Source organism: Corythoichthys intestinalis, chromosome 2, assembly GCF_030265065.1.
Source record: "Corythoichthys intestinalis isolate RoL2023-P3 chromosome 2, ASM3026506v1, whole genome shotgun sequence".
NCBI lineage: Eukaryota > Metazoa > Chordata > Actinopteri > Syngnathiformes > Syngnathidae > Corythoichthys > Corythoichthys intestinalis.
In genome coordinates, this window is record NC_080396.1 from 8,364,055 (window position 1) to 8,384,915 (window position 20,861).

The 20,861-nt window shown below is 37.0% G+C and overlaps 1 protein-coding gene across 3 annotated transcripts in view; it reads left to right on the forward strand.

Annotated features, from left to right (window-relative positions):
- Nucleotides 1-287: 287 nt before the first annotated feature.
- The window catches only part of LOC130905437 (rho GTPase-activating protein 20-like), a 52,736-nt gene continuing 32,162 nt past the window's right edge, over nt 288-20,861 (forward strand). Inside the window, exons 1-10 of one of the 3 annotated variants that reach the window (XM_057818852.1) lie at nt 288-421; nt 624-708; nt 7,149-7,265; nt 15,964-16,049; nt 16,108-16,185; nt 18,977-19,078; nt 19,142-19,291; nt 19,367-19,408; nt 19,493-19,577; nt 19,672-19,749. In XM_057818852.1, the coding sequence (XP_057674835.1) occupies nt 7,197-7,265; nt 15,964-16,049; nt 16,108-16,185; nt 18,977-19,078; nt 19,142-19,291; nt 19,367-19,408; nt 19,493-19,577; nt 19,672-19,749 (690 nt within the window). In that variant the 5' untranslated portion in view covers nt 288-421; nt 624-708; nt 7,149-7,196. Of the gene's footprint in view, nt 422-623; nt 709-5,328; nt 7,266-15,963; nt 16,050-16,107; nt 16,186-18,976; nt 19,079-19,141; nt 19,292-19,366; nt 19,409-19,492; nt 19,578-19,671; nt 19,750-20,861 lie in introns of those variants that run through there. The other 2 variants (XM_057818860.1, XM_057818843.1) reach the window with 2 other exon arrangements.

Consider the following 20,861-nt stretch of genomic DNA (forward strand, 5'->3'; position numbering starts at 1 on the left):
TCTCACCTTATCATTTTTTTTGTGTGTGTGTGTGTGTACAGAATGTATGCCCTGTTGTGTATCAAGATTGGAATTCAGTTGTTTTACATTTTCTATAATACTGATGAATGAATGAAATCATTGCTCATCACTAGTAGACATCCAATTTATTTGAAGCAGTAGGCTGGCAGCGAATGAAACGAATGCTGGTAAAAAATAAATTAACTGTGTAAATATATTCAAATTAGTGTCCTGAGTGTATTTTGCGCTTGGATTTTTTGTTATGTTTGAGGTCACAGATTGATAAAACAAATCTTAACTCATTGATTACCATTGACAATAGACGTCCAATCCATTTCAATTAGGAAGGCCTGGAAGTGATCGAATGATGGCCATCAATTGGTGTTTTGAAGATGTTTCCCCCTGTTGCTGACTACCATAGGTGGGTAGAATAGCAAAAATTTTTACTCAATAGCATTACTTCCAAATAATATTACTCAAGTAAAAGTACTCATATAAAAAAAAGTTACTCAAGTAGAAGTAAAACGTATTCAATAAAAAGATCCTCAAATAATGAATGCTTATGACATCTGATTTTTTTTATTTATTTATTTTTTTTTAAACAATATTTCTTGCGTCAGCAGCAACGTCATCTATTGACTAATCCAAGCAAAACCACCGGAAGGAAGTCGTCCGCCATTCCTGAGGTGTGCTGCCCACAGCACACAGGTAGCAGTGTGATGCAGCTAACGTTACTGTTTACATTGACTGACACTGGGCTGCTACTGAGATGTGTAAACACTCCAGTAATGAATATACTATATAATATATACAGTAATATATAAATATATATAGTGCCTTGCAAAAGTATTTGGCCCCCTTGAATCTTGCAACCTTTCGCCACATTTCAGGCTTCAAACATAAAGATATGAAATTTAATTTTTTTGTCAAGAATCAACAGCAAGTGGGACACAATCGTGAAGTGGAACAACATTTATTGGATAATTTAAACTAACAAATAAAAAACTGAAAAGTGGGGCGTGCAATATTATTCGGCCCCTTTACTTTCAGTGCAGCAAACTCACTCCAGAAGTTCAGTGAGGATCTCTGAATGATCCAGTGTTGTCCTAAATGACCGATGATGATAAATAGAATCCACCTGTGTATAATCAAGTCTCCGTATAAATGCACCTGCTCTGTGATAGTCTCAGGGTTCTGTTTAAAGTGCAGAGAGCATTATGAAAACCAAGGAACACACCAGGCAGGTCCGAGATACTGTTGTGGAGAAGTTTAAAGTCGGATTTGGATACAAAAAGATTTCCCAAGCTTTAAACATCTCAAGGAGCACTGTGCAAGCCATCATATTGAAATGGAAGGAGCATCAGACCACTGCAAATCTACCAAGACCCGGCCGTCCTTCCAAACTTTCTTCTCAAACTAGGAGAAAACTGATCAGAGATGCAGCCAAGAGGCCCATGATCACTCTGGATGAACTGCAGAGATCTACAGCTGAGGTAGGAGAGTCTGTCCATAGGACAACAATCAGTCGTACACTGCACAAATCTGGCCTTTATGGAAGAGTGGCAAAAAGAAAGCCATTTCTCAAAGATATCCATAAAAAGTCTCGTTTAAAGTTTGCCACAAGCCACCTGGGAGACACACCAAACATGTGGAAGAAGTGCTCTGGTCAGATGAAACCAAAATGGAACTTTTTGGCCACAATGCAAAACGATATGTTTGGCGTAAAAGCAGCACAGCTCATCACCCTGAACACACCATCCCCACTGTCAAACATGGTGGTGGCAGCATCATGGTTTGGGCCTGCTTTTCTTCAGCAGGGACAGGGAAGATGGTTAAAATTGACGGGAAGATGGATGCAGCCAAATACAGGAACATTCTGGAAGAAAACCTGTTGGTATCTGCACAAGACCTGAGACTGCGACGGAGATTTATCTTCCAACAGGACAATGATCCAAAACATAAAGCCAAATCTACAATGGAATGGTTCAAAAATAAACGTATCCAGGTGTTAGAATGGCCAAGTCAAAGTCCAGACCTGAATCCAATCGAGAATCTGTGGAAAGAGCTGAAGACTGCTGTTCACAAACACTCTCCATCCAACCTCACTGAGCTCGAGCTGTTTTGCAAGGAAGAATGGGCAAGAATGTCAGTCTCTCGATGTGCAAAACTGGTAGAAACATACCCCAAGCGACTTGCAGCTGTAATTGGAGCAAAAGGTGGCGCTACAAAGTATTAACGCAAGGGGGCCGAATAATATTGCACGCCCCACTTTTCAGTTTTTTATTTGTTAAAAAAGTTTAAATTATCCAATAAATGTTGTTCCACTTCACGATTGTGTCCCACTTGTTGTTGATTCTTGACAAAAAAATTAAAATTTGATATCTTTATGTTTGAAGCCTAAAATGTGGCGAAAGGTTGCAAGGTTCAAGGGGGCCGAATACTTTTGCAAAGCACTGTATACATATATATATATACATATATATATATATATATATATATATATATATATATATACACAATGGGGCAAATAAGTATTTAGTCAACCACCAATTGTGCAAGTTCTCCTACTTATTCTCCTACTGATTAGAGGCCTGTAATAGTCAACATGGGTAACCCTCAACCATATAGACAGAATGGACAAAAAACTGAAAATCACATTGTTTGATTTTTAAAGAATTGTTTTCCAAATTAAAGTGGAAAATAAGTATTTGGTCACCTACAAACAAGCAAGATTTCTGGCTGTCAAAGAGCTATAACTTCTTCTAACGAGGCTCCACTCCTTCATCTGCTTAAAGGAGCAGGAAGTTATCGATATCTGTTTTAAAAAATGGATATCGTGCACCCCTAAACATTTGTCTTTTTTGGGGGGAATCCCAGAGATCCCGATTATTACTTCCAGAGACAAAACAGTGTCCCCCCCCAATAAATTGAATTTGAGACCCTAATGTAGGAGAAAGAAACTTTTGAATAGATGTCCACTGTAGTGACCACTGTCCTTGAATATGTTGGTCATTTAAAAAAAATCATTTTAGTCATGTCTGTGACCACTCCTCTCAAGTTATTGGATCAAAAATGTGGGTTAGAGTTCTACCTAGATTTGTTGAAAGAAGCCTTAATCGAAGCAAATCAATACTTTTCTTCACTCAGGAATTAAAGTTTTGTGCTTTTCTGTGCTGCGCCCAAGGCTGCTCATTATCAACATCAGGAAAAGTAATCATTTCTGTAGCGATCCAGTTTAAACGGGTCGATGCTGGCCAAATTGGGGTAGGAGCACTTGTTGGCCTCGTTTGACTTTAGCCCAGTTTTTGGCCCACTTCCCTTTCTCCAGAAGTTTATTCAAGCCTTCTTACAGCGTTCTTGACGTGACTTCATCGATGATTTAAATTTTTTTTTTTTTTTTAAAGAACTACTTAACCAATTTTTTCCAAATTTATTTTCCATGTTCATCTTTTTATTCGTTATTTGCTTTTTTTCTTTTTATTAACTCCATCAGTAGGTGAAATCTACAGACGCCGTAGTTTATGTATTCGTCGGTATGTTTGTGTTCAAGATAACTTAAGAACGAATAAAGGGATTTTAATGCATTAAATTTGGGGATAGTGAGGTCAAAGGTCTTATAGATCAGAAAAGGAATTTCAATATAAATTGATAACAGATTAAGCCTATTCTGGGTCACAGAGGTCAGAAACACGAAGGTGCTTTGAATTTGGCTGCACTCTTTTAGAGTGCTGCTTAAGTTTGTTTAAGTTGTTGTTTTAAAATATAATTAGGGCTGTCAAACAATTAAAATTTTTAATCGAGTTAATCACAGCTTAAAAATAAATTAATCGTAATTAATCGCAATTCAAACCATCTCTAAAATATGACATATTTTTCTGTAAATTATTGTTGGAATGGAAAGATAAGACGGATATATACATTCAACATAGTGTACATAAGTACTGTATTTGTTTATTCTAACAATAAATTCACAATATGGCATTAACATTATAAACATCTTCAGCTTTCGGGCAGAGGGCAACAGATTTTGATTTAAAATGTCCTGGTATTTCAAAGCATTCATGATGCCATGCACCCTAACAAGGTTCCCAGGGCCTTTGGAAGCAAAACAGCCCCACAGCATCACTGACCCACCCCCATACTTCACAGTGGATATGAGGTGCTTTTCAGCATGCGCATCTTTTGTGGCACGCCAGACCCACTTTGAGTGTTTGTTGCCAAAAAGCTCAATCTTGGTCTCAACTGACCAAAGCACACGGTCCCAGTTGAAGCCTGGGACTGTGTGTATTTTTGTGTGGGACCCCCTTTTGTTGGCAAAAGGGAGTTGTACAAAGTATTAACACCAGGGGTGCTAATAATTGTGACACACATTATTTGATGTCAAATATTTTTTTCTATATGTGGGATTTTTTCCCCACTGAATGAATGCACTTGTATTGAAGGTTGGATTTTTCTCTTTTTTTCCATTAAGGTCCCATATTATTTGAATAAAAAAAATATTAGAAGCTCAAAAACACATTTTCAGGGGTGCCAATGCCGATCGATTGGGTCCGATCACGTCATTTTCAAAGTATCGGAATCGGCAAAAAAATATCGGACATGCCTTTTTTTAATATATATATATTTTTTAATTAAATTGTTTTCTAATTGTATTTAACGTTACAGACATAATATGTTACACTCATCCAGAGTCTTTAGTTTAGGCTTAAGGTAGGGTTATCAAATTTATCTTGTTAACTGCAGTAATTAAATTTTTTTTTTTTATTTATCACGTTAAAATATTTAACGCATTTAACGCATGCGCTGCACGACCCACTCACGCATTGTCGCGTTCAATCTGTAATGGCGCCGTTTTACCTATATATAGAGCTAAAAGGCAGCGTAAAATGAGTAGAGTGAATTTTGGCAGCCTTTGGAGCCTTTTTTTGATTGGCTAAAGCCTTACAATCCCTCTCTCTACGATTAGAAATATCATGGGAAGCAATTTGGGGAAGAAAGGTAGTAATTGATCTTTTAACACCCTATGTTATTTCCCAAGGCAGAGAAGATATATTAATTGGTAGCCCTACGCACAGTCATGGTTGCACTTCCCATCATGCATTTGGGCAGAACAGTTAAATGGCTACAGTATCATTTACTGAAAGCTCAACAAATACACTAGATGGCAATATTTAGTCACAATTTACAAAGTCACATTTATCCTTCAAGAATTACAAGTCTTTCTATCTGTGGATCCCTCTCACAGAAAGAATGTTAATAATGTAAATGCCATCTTGAGGATTTATTGTCATAATAAACAAATGCAGTACTTATATACTGTATGTTGAATGTATATATTCGTCAGAGTTTTATTCCTTTTTTTCTTAATGCATTGCCAAAATGTATATGAGCGGGAAAAATTATCGGGAATGATTGGAATTGAATCGGGAGAAGAAAAAAAAAAAGCAATCGGATCGGGAAATATCGGGATCGGCAGATACTCAAACTAAAACGATCGGATTGGGAGCAAAAAAACATGATCGGAATAACCCTAGTGCCAATAATTATGAAGGGCACTGTATAGGCCCTACCCACCGACGTCACAAAATCACGTGCTCGCTGTATGGTTCCGCCCACTTGTCCGTCATTTGTGTCTGTGTTATCAATGGTCTCAATTGATCGAGCAATTTATAATGCATTTCATGGAAGACCCGGTGCTTTCGGATGCCGTAAACTCACTTGATGCGTTGCATAAAAGGCGTTATGTGGAAAAGCTTCAGTTTATCCATTCGCCAGATCCATATTTCATGCCTAAATCGATGTTTTTCGACCCGCTGTCTCCGCCGTATTTGCCTGACATCTGCTAGCTACTCTGAACTGTACAACTATCTTGTCCACACAAAAGCAGCCTATTCTCACGAAAGTTTGAAAAACTTTAAGAGCTTGAGGCTTATAAATACTTCGTTGCTGGTTGGGTGAAACAGGTCCTCGTCCACGAAAATTCGGCAGGAATCTATCTTGTGCTTGGAAAGGTGAGTTACGAAATTTTCAATTCAAAATCTTTTGTTATTGCTAACATCCACTGTCAAGTCTAATGTATTTCATGTCGCTTGTCAATGGAGTTAGGGCTTTTAATGTTTATATGGTTTAGCGATAGCACTCTCACTACATACATACGTGTATGTTGTCGGCGATTAGCCTAGCAATGATCTTAATTGTGGTTGTCAGCCCAAAACCCTCTAAATATATATTAAATGCATCTTACCAGATATAAAATGACTACTACATAATCTGTGGTAATCGTTTGGAGCCCAGTTTTCTCGTCGAATTGCAGCAGCCCATCTCGCTCTCTTCTCTCCGGGTCTCTCGGAATCCGGTAGAACTTCAAGTCTCTCCGTCTTCTCCGTCTATCTTCTCTGTTATTGTAACCGACCGCCACACACGCCTTCACCATTTTGATTATTAATGTTAACGAGCAGAAAAACACGTCGTAAATAGGAGGAATGTACGTAGCCGTAACAGGGAAACATGATATGTTGACGGACAATTGGGCGGCACCAGTCAGGAGGAAGGAGTTGTGACGTCACATGGGTAGGGTCTATATAGGGAAGTCAATTACATGCAATGACATTTTTCGGCCACCGGGGCGTGGGGCTGGCCCCCCCTTAAACTCCGCTAATGCGTGGGTGGGCACTGTCCACCCCTGGTAACGCCCCTGCCGTACACCAATCAATGAAGTTAATGGGAAGTGACAAAATCAAGAGGAAGTGTTTGAAAATCAGTTGATGGATTTTAAAAAATTTTGGATTGGACGTCTAGCGCCATCAATGACTTAAATGAGTGCCCTATGAAGGGTTAACTTACAATTTTAGTTAGGAAGTCATTAAGTATGATGACTTTGTCTTGTTGATGAGAGAAGTTCTAAAAATAGAGGCAACTTTCTCCAGCCTGTATTCAGTTCAGGCGCCGCCTCTGCAATAAGCGTCCAAGCATTAAGAGCTGACTAATCCAACAAGGCAAGACGGCGGGCTTGTTAGCAGCTTTCGGTTGTGTTTTCATTCCTTCTTTTTTTTTCTGCTTTCTTGCATGAGTTGTTTGAAAAGCTGAAAGTTTCTTTAAACTTGCCGCTGATATGTTTTTGTCCACGGGGATCTGGTTAATGAGATTAGGTTGGGAAAGGACAACTGGATATTGACCCGCAGACGTCTGGAGGCTGGATGGAGATGTCTCCGCAACATCAACAGGACAGAATGAGCCGGATGGCGGGACAAAGCGACAACAGACGGGTACATTGGTTTTATATTGATTAGTACTGCAACTATTAATCGATTAACTCCAGTGACGTGCGGTGAGGTTCATGGGTGGTGAGGCACTGACTCCTTTAGTGTCAGATTTCCAAATATATAAACAAAAAAGGGTAGCTTATTCAATTGGCTACTGGTTATTTCCTATCTCATCAGCATTCTTCACAAAACAGGCACACACGGTACATATTATCGATACGTAAAAGTAAGAAAATAACATGCATTTGCTCTACACCCTCAATGTGTTGGCCGTCACCATTCTATAATTAATGCAACATAAATGAGAGTAAAGAGTGGTGTACAAAACCACAGAATTCAATTCTGACCTTTAGTGAAATACTAAAAAAACTTTTAATTCTGAAACTTTAATCAATTTATTACAGATTGCTAAACAAAAAGTGTGAAAAGAAAAACAAATAATATTTTATTTAAGGCCAAAATTTAGTTTTTAAATATTCTATTGTATTTTTCTTGGTCCAAGTTTTTTTTTTTTTTTTTTTTTTTTTAATAAGATTGAAATGAAAACTGTTTGTGGTCTTGAGCCTGTCCTTCACCACAAAAACCGGCGTTACTTTGGAAGGGCATAGGTTTTGTCTCAACATTAGTAGGGACGATATAACAGCATAACCTGCATGTAGGTACACTTTTTGCTGGGGACGGGACATTAATTAGACCAAACAGATTGGATGAAGGGGGCAAAGGGCCACATTTCTAATGTATATGAACCTAATTAATTAATAGGCTAAATGATCAATGCAAAATAAATCCTTATCTACTGATAATAACTTTTACATGCATTGGTTTCGATGACACACAGTTCAATTCAAACCTTTGTTTTCAAAAAATACTAAAGAAACATTTTGAAAACTTCCTGAATAAGTGTCTGGGTTTTATTAGCAAACATAAACATAGTGAAAATAATTCACTTAATAATGGTAGGGTCAATTCTATCCTTACAACATATGGAACTATTGAAAGATCTAAATTCTCTATATAACTGAACATTATATCATGCAAAAAAGGTAAGGTTGCTTAAAAGTTGGTGGGGACAATTTTAGCATGCTGAAACGCAAAAATGCTAGCTAACCTTTCATCTTTCTCAGCAAAACCATGTAATCGTTCTACATATATGCCACTTTTAGAAGAGCTACACGCTCATCGTTACCACGAAATGTTAACTCCTGTTTAGCTAGGATGCAGGTTGCATTAATGAGGTCTTTCAAACTCTTTTCTTTACCTTAGCTTTTGAGGATGCTACCGTTGAGCTTCCGCTGTTCGTCAAAGCCAAATCGATCCTTGAGCTTCCAAAAGTTTTTAAAGCAAACAGGCTTTGAATGTGAGTGGTCGAGCTCTCATGTTTGCTGAGGCTTCGTGGTAGTTTTTTAATGTCACAATATCTCGTGTTAGTCCAGACATTGGCACAAGTTGAGAAGAAAAGGCAGGGAAAGCAGCAAAGGCGATTTTTCGAAGGACAGCCACATAGCCAGTCTCTTCGGGTGTACGAGTCCGTTTGAAAAGCGCGAGTTATCCTCTGTCCCGTAGTTTGAAGCAAACCTTTTAGCTCCGGCGTTGTGTTAACCGCGTCCACTTTTAACGGAAAGTCCAGTTTCACGTACGCCCCCTTGCAGTGAGGCAGAGTACTATCTGCCGCAGCCTGTGTCTTTTCACTGCGGTTTTATTTCCCATCAGCAAAACTAAATATGTCGCTAACAAACATTAAACTTTAAGGGTTACAGACATTAGCCAGACTGAGGAAAATCAGGTCAAATAAACGTATCTGGAAACGTTATAATGGCGACATGCAGATGTACGGCAACCAGCACGCTCCAATTCCATGTATCAACCCAGTTTGTTAAGGATTGCGCAATCAGAGGTGAGGCTTTACTCGTTGCTGCCGCACCTCTCGTTTCATTTCTTTATTTGAACAGGAAATAGGCAAATTCAGCGATTTTGACTATAAAAAATGTTTGAAATGAGTCATACATAAAGAGCAATGGACAAATATTAATATAAATTTGATGCTATAATTATTTTTTTGTCATGATGACCGGTGAGGCTCTGCCTCACCTGCCTCCCCTGACCGCACGTCACTGAATTTATTAACTCGATTAGAAAAAAAGGTTCGAATTAAATTTTGCTGCTTCGAGTATTTGTTTAAGTGGCATTTTCATGGTTTATTTTGAGAGGGTTTGTATTTAGTTTTATTGATTTGGGTGGATACTCTGCCTTCTAGTCTGCCTCATTTCACGTGGCGGAATCCACGTGCTCCCTGTTAAGACCAACATAGGCTACGTTTTTGTTTGAGCTAATGTTATTTTTTAATGCATTCGTTATTTAGTTCAAAGGTATTTTTAGCCTATTTGGAGTATTGTAAAAAAGTTAGCATTTTATAGCATTTAAACTAGTGTACTTTTGCTATGTAAGGTAGCCAAATGTTCTTTTGTTGTACATACATCCTCATTTATTTATTTGTTATACCGTTTGAGGCTCAGCTCAGGTAATTTAAATTTTCACGTTCCTTATCCGATTACTTAATTTTTCGAACTAATGGTTCATCGATTAATCGACTACTAAAATAATCGATAGCTGCAGCTACGGTTGTTCCGATCATGTTTTTTTTACTCCCGATCTGATCGTTTTAGTTTGAGTATCTGCCGATCCCGATATTTCCCGATCCAATTGCTTTTTTTTGCTCCCGATTCAATTCCAATCATTCCCGATAATTTTTCCCGATCATATACATTTTGGCAATGCATTAAGAAAAAAATGAATAAAACTCGGACGAATATATACATTCAACATACAGTACATAAGTACTGTATTTGTTTATTATGACAATAAATCCTCAAAATGGGATTTACATTATTAACATTCTTTCTGAGAGAGGGATCCACGGATATAAAAGACTTATGACTTTGTATATTGTGACTAAATATTGCCATCTAGTGTATTTGTTGAGCTTTCAGTAAATGCCATGCCCAAATGCATGATGGGAAGTGGAACCATGACTGTGCGTAGTGCTACCAATTGATATATCTTCTCTGCGTTGGGAAGTAACATAAGGTGTTAAGAAAAAGGTCAATTGCCACCTTGCTTCCCCACATTGCTTCCCATGATATTTCTTATCATAGGGAGAGGGATTGTAAGGCTTTAGCCTATTAAGAAAAGGCTCCAAAGGCTGCCAAAATTCACTCTACACGTTTTACGCTGCCCTGTATCTCTCTATATAGGTAAAACGGCATCAATACAGGTGAAGCGCGACAATGCGTGAGTGGGTCGTGCAGCGCATGCATTAATTGCGTTAAATATTTAAACGTGACACATTTTTTAAAAAATTAATTGCCTCTGTTATCGGGATAAATTTGATAACCCTACATCTTGCCTAAACTAAAGACTCTGGATGAGTGTAACATATTATGTCTGTAACGTTAATACAATTAGAAAACGATTTAATTAAATAATATATATATATATATTAAAAAAAGGCATGGCCGATATTTTTTTTGCCGATTCCGATACTTTGAACATGACGTGATCGGACCCGATCGATCGGGTCTAGCTGCAGCCCTAATATGGATACAGGTGTCAAACTAAACGACTGGGGGCCAGATCTGCTCAGCTAGTAGTCAATCAACTTTATTTTCTTTACGAAAATAACATTTTCTGTAGTCCTGAAAGAAAGATTGAAGACTACAGAATTTGTTTTTTGTCCTTTTCCCAAAAATTTAAAGTAACTCAATGCCAAAAAAATACTTACTCTACCATACAATACTTTTTTTATCAATAAAAGAGAGTATTTACTGCTTTTTTTGTTGTTTGGTATAATGAAAAAAATTAAACATTAGATTTTTCTTTTGGGTTTTGTTGTCACTGTACAGGGCACAGTGAAATAGTTTTCCTAGTACTAAAAAAAAAATCAGGCATTCTTTTCTTTTATATTAATGAAAATTTGATCGCAGGACAAGTAAATGGCTGTTGAACCTTTTCATGCACGAAATATAGATTTTTTTTAACCCTTAGATGGCACTTATTAAACTCACTGGCTGCCATGGATGCGTTAGCATAGGCGGAGTTTGACTTTTGGGGAAGGGGGGGCACAATATGTTGATGACCCCAAAACGTAGTGTCAGGAATAAAATTAACTTACAAGAATATTCATAACAATAAGTTGAAAATGAGCTTTTTTGTTTCCCATCATTCTTGAGGGGGATTCTAAATCAGACTGCTTAGGACAGCTATACTTTTCCCCAGATCGTCAGGGTTATATTGCTGACACTATTCTGAGCAAGCAATAATGGAAATTGAGCAAAAATAACCTAGATTTCGAGCACAAAAAAATATATTGAGCGACCAGTTAAAGATTTTAAGGGAGCAATCGTACATTTTGAGCACAGAAAATAATATTGAGCAAAAAAAAATCTACTCTGTGCCACTCAATTCCCCCCTCCTGCTCTCGCTCCGTATCTCGACTCCTCTGCTCGTGGAGTCGTCGGTTTCTTTTCTCTGCGCGCTGAGTTGCGCACATGCGTCACAACGTGTCACGAAACCAACCAATCAGAGAGCTGGCGGTATTTCCGGTTCAAAATGTACGATTGCTCGCTTAAAATCTTTAACTGCTCGCTCAATATATTTTTTTGTGCTCGAAATCTAGGTTATTTTTGCTCAATTTCCATTATTCCTCACTCAGAATAGTGTCAGCAATATAACCCCATAGTATGCCCGCCTGTGTCGTGCCAATGTAGTCACCCCAGTCAAAAATTGTATCCCTTGGGCGGAGCCATATGGAGGTAGATTTTAGTCTTCATTATTCGATCAAATTTTTTTAAAAAAGTTGCTTCAATCAAAATATATATTGTCAATAAAAAAAAAGACACTTCAATTAAAAAAATTTTTTTAAAGTGTTTGGATGCAAAAATTTGAAACATTTCAAACATTTGAAAGCTATTTTTCTTAGAATTTTTAAATTATTTTTTTTAAGTCAAATTTTGTTGTTGAAACTTTTTTGATTAAAGTGATGTTGTTTTGGGTTTGGGTCACATTTTGGCTAGAACATTTGTGTTTTTATTATTCAATCAAAAAATTTGTTGCTTCAAACAAAAATATATATTTTCAAAAGGAAAATCGCTTCAATCAAAAAAAAAAAAAGAACATTTCAGTCATAGAAAAAAAGTTTTTGAATACGAAAAAATATTTGAGACTTAAATATTTGCATTTGAACACTTTTTTTTCATTAAAAAGTTCTTTGATTTTAGCAATCCTTTTTGTGTGACATTTGTGTCTAAATCATTCAATCCCCAAAAATGTTGCTTGAATCAAAAAAAAATTTTTCAAACAAAGAAAAAAATCCTTTGAAAAATAAAATTGCCCTCCCCTATTTTTTTTATTTATTTTTTTTGTGAAAATAATATGCAAAGCAAATGACCGTCTAAAGTGCTCGTCACATGATCTGTTCGAAAAATAATTTTGACCCATTGTTAAAAATATCCTTTTTTGTTCATTTCATTTTTGTTGATTGCTTTATTGCTTTACAACTTTTATATATATAGGAAAGTCAATTAAATGCAATGACACTTTTTGGCCACCAGGGGGGGCCTGGACCCCCTAGCCTTCCCTTAAACTCCACTTATATGCGTTAGATGTCCAATACATTTTGACGTCTAGCGTGGGCAAGGGGACTGAAAGATGAGCATTCACATTACTCTTAGTTTAAATAAATTGGACGTCTATTGCTGTCAGTGGCGTGCAATTAGTTAAATATTCTGAGGGAAAAAAGTCTACTTTAGAGTTACTTGGGGCCGTAACAAGTGTGCATTTCTGTTTTTATTCATTTCTATTTCATTAATTCAGTTTTTATTCAAAATTGTAATAATTTATAAATTTATTGATATTATCAAAAATCTTTTTTAAAAACTTAATGATTAATAATTTTTAGGGATGTCAAAATTATCGCATTAACGGGCGGCAATTAATTTTTTTAATGAATCACGTTAAAATATTTGACGCAATTAACGCACATACCCCGCTCAAGCAGATTAAAATGTCCACTTGTTACTTGTGTTTTTTTGTCTCCCTCTGCTGGCGCTTTGGTGTGACTGATTTTATGGGTTTAAGCACATTGAGCATTGTGTAATTATTGACATCAACAATGGCGAGCTACTAGTTTATTTTTTGATTGAACATTTAACAAATGGTTTTAAAACGAAAACATTAAGAGGGGTTTCAATATAAAAATTCTATAACTTGTACTAACATTTGTCTTTTAAGAACTAAAAGTCTTTCCATCCATGGATCACTTTAACAGAATGTTAATGTTAAAGCCATCTTATTGATTTATTGTTATGATAAACAAATACAGTACTTATGTACAGTATGTTGAATGTATATAGCCGTCTTGTGTCTTATCTTTCCATTCCAACAATAATTTATGGAAAAATATGGCATATTTTAGAGATGGTTTGAATTGCGATTAATTAGGATTAATTAATTTTTAAGCTGTGATTAACTCGATTAAAAATTTTAATCGTTTGACAACCCTAATAATTTTATATAAAATATAATTTTAATTGCTAATATTCATTTCTTATTTTTTAAATTACTAAATCTCTAAAGGGTTAAAGATCTGAAGTGTCAACTTTTGAATAACACTTTAGTGACAGCAACATCATCAGTGCCCCAATTTCCATATTTACTTCGGACTGTAGGATAGTGAATCCGTACCATTTAGGGTTTGTGGAATGTTTGTCCCCAACGTGACTTGGCTGGATCAACAGTATTACACAGTATTACAATGCGTGGCCTAATAATTCACAATTGGGGAAATTTAAACTGTTATGAAAGGGCTGGACTAGAAATGGTAAAAACTGATAGTAGTCATATACCATATACATTAGTGTAGAGAAGTGAGTGAAGTTGTGGGATCTTTAAAGCTAAGGTCATGTTAGACCAGGGATTGGCAATCCAAAATGTTGAAAGAGCCATATTAGAGCAAAAAAAAATATATGGCGGAAAACACTCAGGTGACTTGAAGTTCCGCTCTGAGACCCCCAATTTAGCCAACTTTCAAAATTGTCCGATATGCATGTGTGATAAATCATTGGAAAGCTTAAAATCTCAATTTTCTGGGGGAAGAAAAATTTTGAACAGGAGGGCTTTTTTAAAAATTTTTTAAAATGTTTTTTAAACAGCAAAATCCTATCTGGAGGTGAGAGCACGTGAGAACAGAATTACAGACGCCATGACTTTAACGATATATTATCGCGTACTTACTTTGTTTCGATCCAAAAACTCCATGTCGCATGTATCACTGAGTGTCAAGACACAGCTGGATTTTTGGGGGATTTTATGGGTGAAACATGGTAATATAACAAGGGTCGCGATGCAGAAATCGCAGACATCAAGGAGTGGTTGAGATTTTCTTTTTCATATAAATAGCTTTTTAAATGTTATTTTTCAAAAAATGTTTGTTTGGATCGATTATTCATCATCTAACATATCGGGGAAAATGTACCAGTAACAAAAAAATACAATTAAGTGATAGTTATGAGGTAGATATCTGTGACTTTTTTACAGACGCCAAATTTTTCATTGTGACGTAATTTGTTTAAAAGTTAAAATATGCGAGCGAATATTTTTTTAAAGTCTTTTTATTTTTTTAAACTAAATATTAGACATCGATTAATGATTCTAAGCTAAAAATGACAGACAGTTTGAATAATAAATATAATTGCTTACCTTCTTTTTAGTGCTAGGTTGAAATAAAAGCGGTTGGGCGACATCTGTAAACGGGGGTTTTCAGGTTAAACGGACAAATTAAAAATAGTTCGGAGGCTTAGTTTTCCATGAATCTGCTATGGCAGCATATAGACATATTGTTCTATCAAACACAACAATTGTTTTGGCTTAAAATACAGCAGTTTCTGTTAAAGAGGAGTGCAAGAGCAGAAACTGCTTTTTTCAGTCTTGTCTGTTTTTTCCGCCATATATATATATATATATATATATATATATATATATATATATATATATATATACACACATATATATATATATATATATATATACACAGTGGGGAGAACAAGTATTTGATACACTGTCAATGGGTTTTCCCATATATATATATATATACCGTATTTTCAGGACTGTAAGGCGCACATTAAATGAATGGGCTATTTTAAAATGTTTTTCACATATGGGGCGCACTTCAATATAAGGTGCAGCAGCAGTAGTAGTAGTAGTAGTAGTAATAGTACGGGTTGGGGTTGCATTAAACATCCACTAGATGGAGCTGCGCTTAAGGGAATTTTATGCCATAATATACAATATTGATCCATATATAAAGTGCATTGAATTATAAGGCACTCTGTCAGCTTTTGAGAAGATTGAAGGCTTTTAGGTGCGCCTTGTAGTGCAGAAAATATGGTAATATAATTGTTTTGTTTCTTAAAACAAGCAATGGAATAAATCAGAAAAACAACATTTCATTTAATTTGAACAGTTTTATTTGAGATTCACTTTGGTCATGAAGGGGTTAGGGCAAGAGGAAAGAGGGGGTACTCCATTGATATTTTCTTCGTTTCTCTGAATGCAGAAAATGCATGTTTTAATCTGTTGTATAAGCATTATTTCAGATTTGAAGGGTGTGACGTAAATGATAGAATGACTCTTGTATTGTCTCTTCTAGCGGTTGAAGTCCCAAAGTCTTAGATGTCAGTCCGCACCTTCTCTTGTCTTCAGAAAAGCTCTCTCCAGATCCAAGACACTTTCCAGGTAAAATCTCGCACTAAATAAAAAGATTAATGATTAATAAGCAATCGGGCTTTTCCAGAGAGAGCCTCCCAGTTCCTGTCTTCCCAGAGACCTGCTCTCTGGTCCAGTCCTTTCTGAGAGTGCCCGATAGGCAGAGGTGGGTAGTCACCCCATTACGTTTACTCCGTTATATTTACTCTGAGTAACTTTTGGAGAAAATTGAACTTCTAAGAGATAAGAGAGGACTTCTACAGCGTATTTACTAGAGGTGTGCATCGGCACTGCCCTCACGATTCGATTCGATTCGATTCGGAGGGCCACGATTCGATTCGGTTTGATTCGGCAATGCATCACGACGCATTAAAGCCTGGGGTGCATTAAAATTCTAAAGCACAGTATATTTTTCGTGAATCAAGAGGCAACACAAGCGGTCAGACATTAAACAACTTTTTATTGGCTCTTGTGTCACTCCTGGTTGAAGTCAATTGAAAATACTTTCAGATATGTATATTAAAAAAAAAAACAGATCACAGCATTTAATTAGTGCTGTGAATGAGACCAGGGCTTTCTCTTTTTTACACACAGTAGCAGCCTTTCACACAGTGCAACATCTGAAGTCCTGTGCAAAATCAGTAATAACAATCACTGTATTTTAGTCACAATGAACTATCAATAAAAATATTCAAGTAAATATTATTAAGAAAACGACAAAGAAAATATTATTAGTACAGCAGCATCTTTATCGCAATATCAATCCAGGGATCAGTTCAGTTGCAAACAAAACATCAACTAAAATGCAATGTAGAACAAAAGTAAAATGTAGGCCTAGCCCACTATATATGCGCAATCAACTTAGAAATGCAATCAGTTACTACCACATAAGAATAAAAAATAATGAATTAAAATGAAGTACAGCAGCATTTTAGCAGCCATAACAATCGGTTTCACCATGAGGAAATATCAGTTTTTTGCAATCGAGAGAGCAGAGAGATAGTAGAGGTTAGATCGGGCCTAAAAAATCCAGCCCAACCCGACACAGCGCGCTGGTATTGAAGCCTGAAGGCCCATTTGAAGGCCCAGCCCGAAAAACCCGAATTGTTTTTTTTTTTAATTTGTTGGAGTGACGCAGGGAAAAAAAAAAAAGGAGCAGCAGCAATTTATTTTCATTTCTTCGAGTTGGCAGAAAAAAAAGTTTTCTTAATGTTTAAATAATCTACATATTTTTATGATCATTATACAAGCATTTACACAACGATGTAACGCTGGGAAAGTTTAAGATACAAAAAAAAAAAAACTTGGGTTTTTCAGACACACAGAGGAGAAGATTCAAAAGGATCACATTTCTGTTGCCTTTGTGTGCATAAATAAAAGTGTCCTTCATAACAAATTCTCAGCTGGCAGAAAAAAAACGCAGTTTTCTTAATGTTTAAATAGTCTACTTATTTTTATGATCATTATAAAAGCATTTACACAACCAAATAACGCCAGGAAAGTTTAATATTTAAAAAAAAAAACATGCGGTTTTGCAGACACACAGAGGAGAAGATTCAAAAGGACCACATTTGTGTTGCCTTTGTGTGCATAAATAAAAGTGTCTTTCGTAACGAATTCTCAGCTGGCAGAAAAAAACGTTTAATGTTTAAATAGTCTACATATTTTTATGATCATTGGAAAAAGCGGCGTGGAAAATGAATGAATGAATGAATAAAAGCATTTTCACAACTAAATGACGCTGGGAAAGTTTAATATAAAAAAAAAAAAAAACGTGGGCCACGGCGTTCATGTGCGTGCACAAGCAAATGCCCAATACAGAGAGCCTACTCTCGGTTTGGTGTGTCTCCCATGTGGCTTATGGCAAACTTTAAACTAGACTTTTTATGGATATCTTTGAGAAATGGCTTTCTCCTTGCCACTCTTCCATAAAGGCCAGATTTGTGCAGTGTACGACTGATTGTTGTCCTATGGACAGACTCTCCCACGTCAGCTGTAGATCTCTGCAGTTCATCCAGAGTGATCACGGGCCTCTTGGCTGCATCTCTGATCAGCGTTCTCCTTGTTTGAGAAGAAAGTTTGGAAGGACGGCCGGGTCTTGGTAGATTTGCAGTGGTCTGATGCTCCTTCCATTTCAATATGATGGCTTGCACAGTGCTCCTTGAGATGTTTAAAGCTTGGGAAATCTTTTTGTATCCAAATCCGGCTTTAAACTTCTCCACAGCAGTATCTCGGACCTGCCTGGTGTGTTCCTTGGTTTTCATAATGCTCTCTGCACTTTAAACAGAACCCTCAGACTATCACAGAGCAAGTGCATTTATACGGAGACTTGATTACACAAAGGTGGATTCTGTTTATCATCATCGGTCATTTAGGACAACATTGGATCATTCAGAGATCCTCACTGAACTTCTGGAGTGACTTTGCAGCACTGAAAGTAAAGGGGCCGAATAATATTGCACGCCCCACTTTTCAGTTTTTTATTTGTTAAAAAAGTTTAAATTATCCAATAAATGTTGTTCCACTTCACGATTGTGTCCCACTTGTTGTTGATTTGTTGACAAAAAAATTAAATTTCATATCTTTATGTTTGAAGCCTGAAATGTGGCGAAAGGTTGCAAGATTCAAGGGGGCCGAATACTTTTGTACATTCAAGGGTCTTAGCTTTCATATAAGTCATTTCTGGAACCAATTGAATAATTAAAAGTCAGGTTATTAGCAACTGTTTCTACAAAATGGATAAGCGACAAGACTTTTGTCAGGGACTGTAGATGGATGTTGTTCTGGAAAAAATGATTTGATTTGATTTTAAGCAGTTACTCATAGCTCGAGCATTCTTTTCACTCAATACTTTTTTTACTTGTACTTGAATACATTTTTGGATGACCACTTTTACTTATTCATATTAGTTTGAAGTGACGCTACTCTTACTTAACTATTGTCTACTCTGCCGATAGGTTGTTTCTTCTCCATGGGCACACTGAGTTGAAGACTGGTATGCAAATTCAGGACAGACACCTCTTTCTCTTCACAGACATCCTCGTGATCGCAAAAGCCAAGTAAGCATGCGTGTCCTGTGCATTTCAATCAGAAGGTTAAATTTTTTTTTGCATTTGCACCAGGTCAGCCAATCAATTCAAGCAGAAGGCCCAAGCGCGTGTATGTGAAATGTGGACAGCGAATTGCATGGAAGAGGTGTGTGAGGGAAGCACCTGCCCCGAGAGGAGCTTTGTCCTCGGCTGGCCCACCTGCAACTCGGTTGCAACATTTAGGTAAAACTCGCACACATAGACAAATGTGAGCTACTAACATGTGTAAAAATCTGACATTTATGCTGTCCCCGTCAGCTCGCCGGAACAAAAAGAAAAATGGCTTTTGTTACTCAACAGGTGAGATTGTTTGTACAATTAAAACATGTTAGTTTATGCATTTTGCACGCGAGGCAACGAAACTGGGTTTCATTTTCTCTGCAGTCGCATCAAAGAGGAAAAAGAGAAGGAAGAACCAAAAACCATCCCTCTCAGAGTTTATGGGAAGGGGCTTGATACTTTTGCTGTTGTAAGCAGACTAACACATGTTGACAAATATCAGCGCAATTTTGACCATATTTCCAAAATGTGACGAGAGTATGTCATCCTCTTCCAACATTTAGGCCAAGACTTTGCCTGTCAGCAACAATGATTCGACCAATGAGGTGATTCGACTTGCTCTGCAGCAATTTAGCATCATTGTGAGTAACATCACACTTTGTATAATTTGTGTACAGGGAGTCCTCGGGTTAAAATGTCCTCAACCTACGACTTTTCAACTTTAGATATCCGTGACTTACAGTGGGGCAAATAAGTATTTAGTCAACCACGAATTGTGCAAGTTCTCCCTCTTGAAAATATTAGAGAGGTCTTTAATTGTCAACATGTGTAAACCTCAACCATGACAGACAGAATATGGGAAAAAAACAGAAAATCACATTGTTTGATTTTTAAAGAATTTATTTGCAAATCATGGTGGAAAATAAGTGTTTGGTCAATACCAAAAGTTCATCTCAATACGTTGCTATGTACCCTTTGTTGGCAAGAACAGAGACCAAACGTTTTCTGTAATTCTTCACAAACTTTTCACACAGTTGCTGGTATTTTGGCCCATTCCTTCATGCACATCTCCTCTAGAGCAATGATGTTTTGGGGCTGTTGTTGGGCAACACGGACTTTCAACTCCCTCCTCACCCCGTAGCGTCAAAATGATAACAAGAACGGTGAGCAAAAATCCCAGAACCACACGGGGGGACCTAGTGAATGACCTACAGAGATCTGGGACCACAGTAACAAAGGCTACTATCAGTAACACAATGCACCGCCAGGGACTCAAATCCTGCACTGCCAGATGTGTCCCCCTGCTGAAGAAATTACACGTCCAGGCCCGTCTGCGGTTCGCTAGAGAGCATTTGGATGATCCAGAAGAGGACTGGGAGAATGTGTTATGGTCAGATGAAACCAAAATAGAACTTTTTGGTAGAAACACAGGTTCTCGTGTTTGGAGGAGAAAGGATACTGAATTGCACCATACCCACTGTGAAGCATGGGGGTGGAAACATCATGCTTTGGGGCTTTTTTTTCTGCAAAGGGACCCAGACGACTGATCTGTGTCAGGGAAAGAATTAATGGGGCCATATATCGAGAGATTTTGAGTGAAAATCTCCTTCCATCAGCAAGGACGTGGCTGAGTCTTTCAGCATGACAATTACAGGCCTCTCTAATATTTTCACGTGGGAGAACTTGCACAATTAGTGGTTTACTAAATACTTATTTGCCCCACTGTATTTACAGACAACATTTTTTTCATTGT